The sequence below is a fragment of the Microcebus murinus genome, chromosome 19 (assembly GCF_040939455.1).
Source record: "Microcebus murinus isolate Inina chromosome 19, M.murinus_Inina_mat1.0, whole genome shotgun sequence".
NCBI classification, from domain to species: Eukaryota; Metazoa; Chordata; class Mammalia; order Primates; family Cheirogaleidae; genus Microcebus; species Microcebus murinus.
In genome coordinates this window covers 30971339-30984785 of record NC_134122.1, presented here as the reverse complement: position 1 = coordinate 30984785, position 13447 = coordinate 30971339, and the positions used below count along the sequence as shown (strand labels likewise).

Genomic DNA, 13447 nt, shown 5'->3' with positions numbered 1-13447 from the left:
TTTAGTAGAGATGGGGGTCTTGCTCTTGTTCAGGCTGGTCTCAAACTCCTCAGCTCAAGCAGTCTTCCCACCTCGGCCTCCCAGAGTGTTAGGATTACAGGCATGAGCCACCACACCTGGCCTATTTTTTTTTTTTCATTTTTTGAGACAGGGTCTTGCTGTTGCCTGGGTTAGAGTGTCGCGGCATCATCATAGCTCACTGCAGCCTCAAACTTCTTGGTTCAAGCAGTCCTTCTGCTTTAGCCTCCTGAGTAGCTAGAACTATAGGCATATGCCACTAATACCCAGCTTATTTTTCTTTTCTTCCTTTCCTTTCCTTTCCTTTCCTTTCCTTTCCTTTCCTTTCCTTTCCTTTCCCTTTCCCTTTCCCTTTCCCTTTCCCTTTCCCTTTCCCTTTCCCTTTCCCTTTCCCTTTCCCTTTCCCTTTCCCTTTCCCTTTCCCTTTCCCTCCCCTCCTCCCTTCCTCCTCCCTCCCTCCCTCCCTCCCTCCCTTCCTTCCTTCCTTCCTTCCTTCCTTCCTTCCTTCCTTCCTTCCTTCCTTCCTTCCTTCCTTCCTTCCTTCCTTCCTTCCTTCCTTCCTTCCTTCCTTCCTTCCTCCTTCCTTCCCTCCTCTCCCCTCCCCTCCCCTCCCCTCCCCTCCCCTCCCCTCCCCTCCCCCTCCCTTCCTTCCTTCCCTCCCTTTCTTTCTTCTCTTTCTTTCTTTCTTTCTTTCTTTCTTTCTTTCTTTCTTTCTTTCTTTCTTTCTTTCTTTCTTTCTTTCTTTCTTTCTTTCTTTCTTTCTTTCTTTCTTTCTTTCTTTCTTTCTCTTTCTGTCTGTCTGTCTTTCTGTCTTTCTTTCTTTCAAGAAATGGAGTCTTTCTATGTTGCTCAGGTAGGTCTCAAACTCTTGGCATCAAGTGGCCAGTCTGCTTCAGCCTCCCAAAGTGCTAGGATTATAGGTGTGAGCCACCACACCTGGCTTGGGTTGTTCTTTCAATGAAACAATCTCTAGCACTTACATGTCAGCTGTCCTATATCAGGGGAGAAGATAGCAAGGCAGCTGGGATTGTGGACCCCAGATGGTACTGAGCAGCTCTGCAGAAGGAAGAAGGAAATTGTACTGTATTTCAAAGCAGATGTTGAAATATCTGCAGCAGAGATTGGAGAGCATTTGTTCTGTAAAATTTGGATTCAGCCAAAAGGCGGCACTCAGAGATCCAGAAAGCCATGTATGGCCCCAAGGTTGCAGGTTCCCCACCAGCCTTTGTTCTCTCCCCCCGACCCCCAAACTTCACACTGTAGACAGTGTGTAGTATCCAACTTCAGAGATGGCTCAAATGTCATTGTCCCTTGGCAGCTCTATTTTAAAGCCTATGGCAGGGGTCCTCAAACTTTTTAAACAGTGGGCCAGTTCACTGTCCCTCAGACCGAGGGCCAGACTATAGTTTAACAAAAACTTTGAACAAATTCCTATGCACACTGCACGTATCTTATTTTGAAAAAAAAAAAAAAAAAAAAAAAACCGGACAAAAACACCCGCATATGGCCCACAGGCCATAGTTTGAGGATGCCTGGCCTATGGCCTTCCAGGATAATTGGCTTTTCCCTTAGAGAGGTACATTATTTGAAAAAAACCTCTTTGCCTAGGGAAAGGCTGTGAAATCCAGCTGTGGGATTGGTGGTGTTGTAGTAGCTAATTGTAGCTAGAGCTAGCAGAGTTGTAAAAGTACCTAGACTGGCCATTGCTAACTTATTTTTGGTCATGACTTACTTAAGCAATAAGGCTTCTATGTAATTGAGGATCCTAAGATAACCTGGTCTTTCAGATTCTAGTATATTGCCTGAGCTTTACCATGTTCATCTGTGTCATATTAAGAAAAAAATCACCTTTTGATTAACAAACTAGTCATACAAATGAATTAGCTTGAAATGACATTTCCATTCCTCCGTAGAATGTATATTTTATAGGTGAGAGGGGGTCATGTTTATCACTGAAATTCCTATTTATATTCTCCCATCCTATGGTTTAGTTGGACTAATGCTGAATTAGTTTATATTTTCTGATGATGAGAGGAGGCAGTGCAGGTTATGCTGAGAGTAATTGTCCAGAATGAAGTCAGGCTAATCCTTGAGGCTAAAAATTTTACTTTAGTTAGAAGTTAGTGATAAAGTCAAGAGGAATATGGTGCATTAGGTATTTAATAATTTTAAACATTATAGAATGCTTCTATAGATATTATTTGCCATTTCTAGGCCATGTAGTCTGAGTTTACAGCAGGGATTAGTGCAGAAACTGATAATCTTGTTAATGGACTTCTTATTGGCTACATAAAATTGTTGTATTCTAGCCATATACAGTACACAAATGTTTCTACTCTTAAGTCCCTAGTCATTCCTCTGTTCTTCCCTTTAATCTTTGTGTGACTGTTGGCAAGATTTTTTAACCTTTTGTAGCCTTGATTTTTTTTTTCTGTAAGAGAAATGGACTAGACTGGTGAACTTCTAGAAAGCAAATGTCCTCAGAATTCTCTCTTATCTTTGCCTATTCCTAGTCTTTTCTCAATGTCTTTGAGATCATTGCAGTAATGTTGGCCTTGTTTGGTCTGTGTTTAGGTTGCGTCTGCACTGGAAAAATGGAAGACAGCAATCCGTGAAGCTCAGACTTTTTCCAGGATGCATGTTCTACTTGGGATGCTTGATGCTTGTATCAAGTGGGATATGTCAGCAGAAAATGCTAGATGCAAAGTGTGTCGAAAGAAAGGTACATTTAGATCAAATTTGCTAATTTGGGTGTATGAGAAACTAGGATTTCCATTCCAAGATCTTCATTTCTACCTAAAAGAGTTTCATGTACACAGATTTTAAGTGTGGACGAGATCGATTTTACTTTTCCCTGTAGGTTTATAAGAAGTTTTTGATATCACACGCCAGCGAATTGGAGCAGGCGCTTTATTCCTTAGTTTAGAGTCTAAGTAAGAGCAGTTAATCTTTTCAATCATCACATTTTCTACAGAGAACAAAGTTAATCAAAAATTTTAAATCTTTATTATCTCAGAACTTTAGTTATCTGTGAAGTAAGATAGGTGGTTCCAAGGGGGCAGTCTTTGTACATTTTGAAGAATCCTTAGGCTTGGTTGCTTGGGCACTCAGTCCTATAGAGCAAAGCAGCTGGGACTGCTAAATGCTGAGATCTTTCAGATCTTGTGTGTGCAAAAGGAACTTCATGGCTAAAACCATGATGTGATTGACTTTTCAGTGGCTAATGTTTAAATTAGGGTTTAATTTCTAGGAATGAAAAGGTCTTTATAAAGTCATTGAATTGCTATAAAACTGATTCAGAATGAGGATTGGAGAGGGGATATGACCATGTCAAGATGATTCAGTGTGTTTTCAAATGTAAGGAAACCAAATGACTTAAGGGAACCATGTCAGACATGAGTTGAAGAGTTTGGAGCTGGGGGCTTTGGTAGGGTCGGAGAAGAACAGCAAAATTTCCTGCTGTCACTGGTTTTTGCTGCCTCTTAATAAATGTTAATCGTCCTATCCTAGCCCTGAGTAGATTTTGTGATAAAAGTAGAAGACCTGATTCTTAAATTATTATACAGTCTAGTTTATGCTACATTTCTTTTCAGGAAATGACTGCATATTTTACAAAAACTCAGGTAGCACTATCCTAGAACGTGTGTTCTTCTATGGTGTTAGTTAAGATGAGGAGCTCTTTCTTACAGCTCATTGACTGTCGCTGTACTTCCAACAATGATATACAAGTTTATCTCTTTGCAGGTGAGGATGACAAATTGATCTTGTGTGACGAGTGTAATAAAGCCTTCCACCTGTTTTGTCTGAGGCCGGCCCTCTATGAAGTACCAGATGGTGAGTGGCAGTGCCCAGCTTGCCAGCCTGCTACTGCCAGGCGTAACTCCCGTGGCAGGTGAGAATTTTTTCTTTTAAAAATAATTCAATAAATAAATAGCTGTTAAAGTTAAGCTTCAGTTATTCAAACAGAATGATTTTAAAGGTGCTTTAAGTTCATCTTTTGGATACAGAGCCTGATCATTTATGATACTTCAGTGGGAGCTCAAAGGACTCATATCTAATTTTAGCTTAATGTTGACATTTCTAGTTTTCACTGTTAGCTACATTCTCTTCTTGACTGTATCTTCTTGAGTAATGTTATATCTCCCTCTGCCTTTTGCCTCTGTATTATCCACTTCCTACATCTACATGATTACTTCTATAACCACCCACTGCTAAAGATCTTCAGTCAATCTCATTGCCTTCCTTACCCATGCCTACTCTTTTTCTTTCCCTGTCATGATAAGAACTTTGGTGTCAATTTGGACATGAACCTCTTCCTCATTCTACATATTCATTAATTTACCATATTACCAATCTAGTGCCCAGATGTCTAATGATTCAGTCTCCTGCTCTCCATTCTCTGTGGTCCCAACTGTCATTTGTCACTCCTACATCTCTCACCTGGGCTCCTTCCATTATGTCCCAGCTCCTCTTCCTTATGTCCTATGTTTTCCCCTCTTACCCATTTAGGTATTGTGGTGATATCTGAATAATATGTATAAGGCAAATATCTGCTCACTTTCCTTTTCAAAAGCTTCCAGTCTGGCTCATGCCTATGATCCCAGCACTTTGGGAGGCTGAAGCAGGAGGATTACTTGAGGCTAGGAATTTGAGACCAGCCTGGGCAATGTAGCAAGACACCCCCCCCCATCCTGTCTTTTTTAAAAAAAAATTTTTTTTTAAATTAGCTGGTTGTGGTGGTGTGCACCTGTAGTCCCAGCTGCTCAGGAGGCTGAAGCCAGAGGATCACCTGAGCCCAAGAGTTTGAGATTGTAGTGAGCTGTGATTGCACCACTATACTCCAGCCTGGGTGATAGAGTGAGACTCCATCTGTTTAAAAAAGAAAAAATGTTCCAGTCTTTCTGTTACCTCTACAATAAAGTCCTCACTCTCTAGCCTAACTTTTTTTTTTTTTTTTTTTTAGGGGAGTTAATACAGTTGTATCTAGCCTAACTTTTTATGCTCGTACACGATAGTAGCCTAGGTTTTTGTGAGCCCTAGTTCCTGTGTTTGTGTGCTTACTGTAGCCTGTTTTGTTCGTCCTTGCCTTTTGTGCTTTCTTCTCAGCTGGGAATATTCTTTCTGCCCAGAACTCCCAATTGGGTAAACTACCCATGGCCTAGCTAAAATTTCACTGCTCTTTTGAAAAGTCCTTGCATCCTTAGAATTAATTGTTTCTCCTCAGTGTTCCAGCTGAGCTTTCATTCTCTGAAACAGTGTTTTGGTCATGCGTCTTGTCTTTATGGTTAGTTTTATACACTGCTGCCTCCCATGAGATTATTAATGCCCTGAGAGTAGAGGTGGTGCTTTGTTCTTTACTTGAATCTCAATAAGGCCAAACATAGGACCTTGTAAAGAGAAGACATCTAATATTTATCAAGTTAATACTGTTGCTTTCCACATTGAAATTTGAGGTTGTAAAAGGGCAGTTTATAGGCACTCTGGCTTGGCCTCTCTAAAAAGGCAGAGCTGTTTGATCCTGACCCCACCTTAACAGTATTACTTGGTTATTTCTCACTCCATTCCAGCTACACTTAGAGAGATGAGGCATGTTGCTCTGAAATGGTGGGGCTTTGGACCAGCTGTTCTGAGCTGGGATTACCATTGCTTTGATGTTATGGTCATCTGCAAGCTGTTTCAGCTCCTGGAAGGGGGCCATCAAGGTGGAGTAACACCTGTCTGTGCTCTGTTTATCCTTCCAGTCCACCCCGGAGTCGGGGACAGCTTCAGTACCTGAATTGTTACATTATCTGGCTCTTTTTGTGAGACAGAGTAATAGTGCTTTGTACTGTTTTGTGTGGGGAGAGATAGGGTTGCATTTTGACCTTGATTTCCGTTGCCATTGGTGTCTTGTCCAAACCCTTTGTGGCCTGGTAGAGGGAGGCATGCTGTTGAAGCTTAGTTTCAGTTTTGATTTTGTGAAGAACTTTCCTGGCTTAGCTTCAGGTTCTTTCCCCTTATCATAAAAGTATGCATTCTGTGAGGAGAAGAAGGTTGCTGGGACTCCTGTGTCACCTTAGCTCTTCTTAGGACCACTTTGGGTTAGGTCTGTGTTCCCTACGTGATTTTTTTCCTCCTTACAGGAATTACACTGAAGAGTCTGCCTCTGAGGACAGTGAAGATGATGAGAGTGATTCAGAGGAAGAAGAGGAAGAAGAGGAGGAGGAGGAAGATTATGAGGTGGCTGGTTTGCGATGTAAGTATTCTGTTTGCCTTTGTAGTTACCTCACAGTCTTCCCAACTGGGTTGGACAGGCTGGGTTGGCAGCAATTACTCACTGAGGCTCTCTTGCTGTCTTCCTTTTCTCTTAGGTTGTGGCTATGGGGTGACTCAGCTGTTGTGTTTAAATGAGGTGTCAAGATGCTGTTTAACCTCCTGCCTAGTAGGAGGGAAGATGGCTTGATCTCATGCACATTAACCTATGACAGACTCGCGTTCTGTAAGAGTTAGTAGAATTCAACGTCCCCAGTATGTTTATGACAAGGCTGCTGGTTCTGAACCCCTTAGTATATGGGATGATGGTTAAGGAAGATCTAGGTCTGTTGCTATCTCCTAACAGTTGTTTTGGCCATCGGTGCAGTGCTACTTTCAGAGAGAGGGCTTTATTGTTCTTTTCGCTCTAGTTACAGTGCTTTTTCTCCTCCCTGTAGTATGCACGGCTATAGCTTTGCTAGTTTGAAAAGAGAAGACTGGTTTTTCCATGGCTTAGGTATATGCATGTTAGGAAGGTTCAGATCTGTTCTGACTAGATTCCAGTTGGGAAAAGAGTCATCATCACGTATGCTCACCACATTGACTCTGATCCTCTCATGCTTGTCATTTTCATAGTTAGGGTCCTCCAGGTCAGCCTTTTAACAGCCTCTTTCTTTCCAAAATATACTTTTCTTTGTAGATTAGTAGAAAACAGACCACAGATCAAGATTTTGGTGAGCTTTTGAAGAGATAGTGCAGTTCCCAGGATCATAGAAGCTCTGAATTATCTCATAAAAGGAGAGAGAAGATGTCTGGCATGACCAATCTCTTACTGCATTGACGCTTCCAAAGTCTAAGGGCTTCAGGCTTGCACATTTGCTCCCATCCCCCCACTTTCCTCCTCTATACTCCAGGAGCGTAATTTGGGACACCTGAATCTCTCCCATTCTCATAGGGCTCCTTTTGTTTGTTTTCTAGGCATGATTTTTTATGTACCCCAGGACAAGTGAACAAATGACTCGTTAGTCCTGCATTTAGGGAGACCATCCTCTATTGGCCAGAGTCTTCACTTGGGTGCACATTTGTCTGGGAATACATTCTGAATATAGCAGTGTGTTAATTCTATATATTTTGTAAGCTAGTGATGATGGTTTTTCTATTATACTTCCACTTTATCATTCTTTTTCCAAAGAATCATTTCCTCTCTAGGTTTCTGGGGCCTCTGTTTGCCAAAAGGATCTAGGAAGTATTTGGTATTCCAGAGCCTTTTGTCTCTACCTTTCATACCGCCAAAGATGTGGTTCCCTAGGGTGATTCAAGGGACTAGCCCCTGAACATTGGCTTCTTGTCTTTTCTTACTAGCAGTCTCTTGAGCTAGAGACTCTAAAATAGCCAAGGAAGTTGTTGTCATAGTTCAGAAATAGAGTGTAAAGTATTGTTTATTGATTCTTTGTGTCACTGCCTCTCTATGCCCATAGCTTATCTCCCCAGCATCCAAGGTGTTGGCAGGGAAAAGTTGTGGAGAAGCCTCGCACTAATCCTCACGGAGCGTTGCTCTCTGAGGACTGACTGAGCAGTGTTGGCTTGTCTGACATTGAGCACCTGCTGTAAACCTGAGGCATAAGTAGTCTCAGTGTCTGTGTTTTCTTCACTCTCTCTTTGGGGACCCTGGGCAGGGCTCTCATGGAAGAGCCTAGCTTACTGTCTGTGGTCCTCAGAAATGCAAGAAAGCAGGAGTTGGGCTAGCCTAAATTGGATTCAATGAGGAAGTTTCATGGCCCTTCACTTAAGTATCAGCTTTTCTCTGAAAAGACTGTGATGGTGAGTGTAGGCTTATTCTGGGGATTATGAAACAGGGTCTGTTTTACAATCAGATTTCATCTCACATGTAAATATATACTCTCTCAGGCTCAGCCTGTAGGACATCCAGGCTGATCTGTTAGCAAATGGTTTCTACTCCTGAGTCAGTTTATAATCGACTTCCTTCAAGTGCCTCATTGCTAGGAGTAAGTGTCCAGGGTAGGGACAGAGGATAGAAGTGCTGGACCAGCCTCTGAAAGATCTTTGGCAGGTAATGAAAAGTATCCATTTTTCATCTGCTACTACTCCCTTTTAGTGTCTTGTTAGGTAGGGCGGGCAGGCAGAAAACAACAAGAGCACCTCATAATCAAAGGAAGCCATTACTTGTCCAAATTTCCTCCCCATCCTTTTCCCCTATTCCAAAGATATTCCCTTCATCCTCAGTTGTTCGGTTCTGAATCTGTATGTTTTGTTTCAGTGAGACCTCGAAAGACCCTCCGCAGCAAGCAGAGTGTCATTCTCCCTGCAGCAAGGCCAGGCCGACGACCTGGCAAGAAGCCGCATCCTACCAGGAGGTCCCGGCCAAAGGCACCACCTGTGGACGACACTGAGGTTGATGAGCTGGTAAGAATTATTTATCATCCTCCCTCTAACCTTTCTGTTTCTTATTCCCCACCCCAGCACTAGGAATTCATCAGGCAACAGGTGGAAGCTTCCCCCCTCCTTCCTCCTCTCTAACTTGGGAGGCTGGAGAGGCAGATGGGTGGGCCTGTAGGCAGACAGAGGCAGCAGGCCCTCCAGGAACAGCTATGTCCGGCATTCCCCTGCTATAGCCTGCAAACATTGTCTCCTCTAGTTAGCAGGCAGCCTGTAACTTATTAAGGATTTTAAAATAGTATCCATGTGTCTCCAGTGGGCTCAGAGGGGCTGGGTCTTCGTCGTGGGAATGTCAGCAATGTTGGAGCCTCACTTACTGTTGGGTCGACAGTTGTTATGGGAGGGACATTATACTCCCCTCTGCTCCTTAACCAATGTAATTTTAGTAGTTTTGTTTTAGATCTCACTTGAGCTTTAAAGAACAAAAAAGTAGCTCTTTGATAACATACTTGTTGTTATAGATGAAATTGGGGTTAGGGGAATAACGCAAACTTTAAGGGAGATCAGGGAGCATTAAAAGATGCTTCTGTTTGCCCAGACCTAACCTGTCTACTCTGTGGCTCCTACTGCTTTGAGTCACAGCTTTGTATGGCTACCTGGAAGGGATGGCCCACTCTGTTTCGCCTTTGCTGTTTAGCTCCCGTGTGTCTGCAGTGGAGGAGCCAGGAAAGGAATTGGGCCCTTTGCCATTCTTCCCAGAGACACCCTACCCCCATAGAATTGGCTGCTGGTGGTCCAGATAGCCCATCCGGCTCTCTGCAGTTGCTTGTTGATGCCCATCCATGGTATTGCCGTAATCCCAGGTCCATCTGTTCTCAGAGGGCGAGTGTCCTGTTGACAGTGGTCCTCTCCAGGCGACCTCTAGCAGGCCTGCTGTTAATACAGCAACTGCTGCCTGCCCTCTGCTGCTTTGATCACTGTCCACCAGGGAGGAGGCAAGTGGACAGATGGGAAGATGCCTCCTCCTGGGCTGAGAGTGCTCCCTGATTTGTCAGGAGACTGGACCACTTCTGCTCCAAGGAAATAGTTGCACTCACATTTTCTTTTCTTTTTTTGAGCAGATATACACATTTTCCGCCTTGTCCGCTCTTCTTCCTCTCTTGTACATGTAATAACATTCTTCTTTCTTTGGCACCAGGTGCTTCACACCAAGCGGAGCTCCCGGAGACAAAGCCTGGAGCTGCAGAAGTGTGAAGAGATCCTGCACAGGCTCGTGAAGTACCGCTTCAGCTGGCCCTTCAGGTGAGTTCTGCACAGGGGATAAGTGAGTTCTGCACTGGTAGGTTCTAGAAACATTCCAAAAAGGCAGCTAACTGAGGGAGCTCTCTGCTGAGCCCCATGGGACTACTCTGATCCCTTTCATTTCTGGACATGCCTCAGTGGCAGGGGAATTAACTTTCCCAAACTGGTAGTAACAGCTCTTGGTGCAAAGTGAACACACCTTCTCTGTGCTCCAGTTGGCTGATGGCAGCAGGCGTAGGGCTGGTCGTTTAGCTCCCAAGCAGTTGAGGTCAAGCACATAACTCCATTTGGTTCCTCTCTACAGGGAGCCTGTGACCAGGGATGAGGCCGAGGACTACTATGACGTGATCACCCACCCCATGGACTTTCAGACAATGCAGAACAAATGTTCCTGTGGGAGCTACCGCTCTGTGCAGGAGTTTCTTACCGACGTGAAGCAAGTGTTTACTAATGCTGAGCTTTACAACTGCCGTGGCAGCCATGTGCTGAACTGCATGGTGAAGACAGAACAGTGTCTGGTGGCTCTGTTGCATAAACACCTTCCTGGCCACCCATATGTCCGAAGGAAACGCAAGAAGTTTCCTGATCGACTTGCTGAAGATGAAGGGGACAGTGAGCCAGAGCCCATTGGACAGTCCAGGGGACGAAGACAGAAGAAATAGAGAGGCAGGGCCCTGGTAAGGGAGCTCGGGAGACAGTGAGGGAGGTGGGGAGGGAGGCAAGAGAGGAAGATTGAGAACTTGGAAGGGAAGAGATCACAGGGTCCAGAAATGCCTGTCATCCAAGCTTGTGCTGTTTGTTAAAACTCCGCACATGGGCCTCATTGAAGCAAAGCTCTTTGGGGAGCCTGATACTGGATTGGTGGTCTCTGCCCAGAAATACTGGGGGCAGAAGAGGTCCATGACCCTCCCTTCTGTGAGTTTCCAGGAAGAGTCCAGGGGTGTAGCTTTTCTGGTGAACCTAGTTCCTGTTCCTCCCTTCTTTCCTAAGGTCCCTTCCCCTCTGGCTCCCACAACAGTGCCAAGCCCCTCTGGTCTCCAGGGGAGAGATTGCTGTATTATACTGCAGGATCAAGGGTAATCAGGCCAATTGGGGAGGTGGTGTTGACTTTTTTTTTAATCTGTATTTATATACAGTCTTGTTTCTTTAAGCCCGTACTCTGTCTCTTCCTCCCTCTCCCACTCAGGTGACGTATCAGTGAGTGCCATACAGGATTCTGTATTCACCAGCATCATGAAACAGTTGTGGTCTTTTGAGTTGATCTTGGCAGAGTAAAGGGACATTTCCTGGAGCCATTCCTGAATATCCCTCCCCTTCTTTGTGACAACCCTCTCCTCACCCCCACTTTACCTCACCCCCTCAAAAAAACAAAAAACGTAAGGCACTTCACTTAGAGACTGGAGTCCTGCTTATAATCATGCATATAACCTTGACTTTGGATCTGGCCAGAGGGGTGTTGGAGCCCAGCCCACCCACATACCAGACAAGCTCTTAGGGGAGCAGAAGAAAAGCAGGAAGAATTTAAATGTTTAATTTTTTTTAAATTGACTTTTCTAGTTATTAAAAGTTGCTTGTTTCAGCAGTGATATTGTATAAAGAACATCTTGTAAGATAATTCTGTCATCTTGCTTTGGCACATGTACAGTACAGTTTATATGATAACGTGTTGCTTTACTCTCCCTCATCCTCTCCCCCAGCCCATCCACTCTCAAGCAGGTAAGCTGGGTGGAGGCTCAGCACGGCAAGCAGTGGCATCTCTAGGGGGGTGTTCCCTCATCCTGCCAAGGTGGCTGTTTCTGCCTCTTCCCATGCCCATTCTGGCCTCAAACGTGGAACTCCGTGAGAACCTGGATATTTCAGTGGACGGTGTCAGTAGGGGTTGGGAGGAGGGGATTGGGAGAGAAGCTCAGAGCGTCCCTTCCCACAAGTCTAGCGCTAGTTGTTATATTTAGGCAAAACTTTGTAGTCTTTCCCTTTTATGACAGATTTTGATAAAAATACAAAACAGGGTTTAATTTTCTTTTCTATCAACTTTGAATTTGGAAAATGTGAGCACCAAAGCTCTTCTGTACCTGTTTAAATTAAAGGAAAAGAAGTCCACCAAGGGGATTGGAACTCCTAGAACTTGAGAATAAAGCCTCTTAATATTAAACTGCAAGGTGTGGTCCCTGTCTCTCCCCTTCCTTGTCCAAGGACTTTGGGAATTTGCTCCAGTGGCTGGTGGCTAGGTTTGCCATCCCTTTTCCTACAGGCATGGAGTTAGCACTGATGTTACAATTTCATGATTCCAACCACCATCCTCCCCTGCCTCTTATCCTAGATCCAGTCTGCTCTTGTTAATAGTGAGCTTCCTGTATTCCCACTTCAGTGACACCTGAATTGTTTGTTGTTTTTAAAATTGTCTTTAAGGAGGAAGGGCCCCATTAAAGGGTGAACTTGTAATAAATTGGAATTTCAAATAAACATTATGTACTTGTGTTTATAAAGAAGAAGCAATTCTGGTGGGTCTTTCTTTGTGCTCTTGGGTGGTAGTGGAGAGCGCAGCCCCAGGTATTGCCTTCCCGTTGACGCTCGCAGCCTTTTCCTCTGAAGGTTTGGCTTCCGCAGCCAGAGGACCTGTCACTTAAGTCTTTCAACTACAGGTCACGTCCATCTCCTGCATTTCTTAGTTCCTAGGAGACATTTCTGTTGCCCTGGGTGTAAAAGAAGCATGACCGTCAAGCCTCTCCTGGCCTTGTGTTGTCTAAAACCTCAAAACTTCATTTGAAATTAGGAATTGGGACGTGGGGGAAAGTATTTTAAGGCTTCACTGTGAGAATTTATGTGGTCCTTTAATTTGGGGGAAACTCCTGACATTTTAAAACTTTTTTCAAGGAAAATTTCAAACATAAACAGGAGTGACAAGTATAGTCAATTCCCCCATGCTCAGCTTTAACAGCTCTGACGAGTGGCTGGTTTGAGTAGGTTACTGCTGGGCAGCGAACCTGCTTGTGGAATAAAATGGTCTTGCTGAGCCGTGATTACATCTGGTGAGAAATGAAGCTGCCGCCTGCTGACCAGTGAACCAGGGATGGCATATGGTGAAACAGGAAGAGCAAATCTGAGGAGTGACCTAAACCCTAGGTGCAGGCAGGTTCTGCCACTGACTCACTTTGTGGCCATGAGTGTGGGCTTCAAGCCAGTGTCGGTGCTGAGCACTGCTGGGAACCTCTTGTCCTGCCTGGAGGAAGCAGGTTTGCCCCAGTGGCAGATGGCACTCGGCTAGCTCACCCGCCCCAGCCCTGCAGCTCTGGGGAGAGCTGTGCTACCTCTGCATGTTTCTTACAGGATGATGGTGGCACTTGGGGCTGCCAGCCCACATCTTGGGAGGAGTGCTCAGGTGAGTTTCCTAGGCACATACTAGGATAGTGCCTGAAGGAGACATCACCTCCTCTCTGGTCTGTATTTTGGTGCTACTTAGGTCTCAGTAGTACCTCCCCACTCCCTCCCTCCCAGGGTG

The 13447-nt window shown here is 44.5% G+C and overlaps 1 protein-coding gene across 1 annotated transcript in view; it reads left to right on the top strand.

Moving 5' to 3' along the window:
• BAZ1B (bromodomain adjacent to zinc finger domain 1B) overlaps window positions 1-12440 on the top strand; it is a 78587-nt gene extending 66147 nt beyond the window's left edge. The window contains exons 14-20 of the mRNA XM_012742222.2: window positions 2593-2740; window positions 3763-3910; window positions 6141-6253; window positions 8528-8673; window positions 9845-9948; window positions 10253-10625; window positions 11135-12440. Coding sequence (XP_012597676.2) covers window positions 2593-2740; window positions 3763-3910; window positions 6141-6253; window positions 8528-8673; window positions 9845-9948; window positions 10253-10610 — 1017 coding nt within the window. The 3' untranslated portion in view covers window positions 10611-10625; window positions 11135-12440. The remainder of the gene's footprint in view (window positions 1-2592; window positions 2741-3762; window positions 3911-6140; window positions 6254-8527; window positions 8674-9844; window positions 9949-10252; window positions 10626-11134) is intronic.
• Window positions 12441-13447: the final 1007 nt, after the last annotated feature.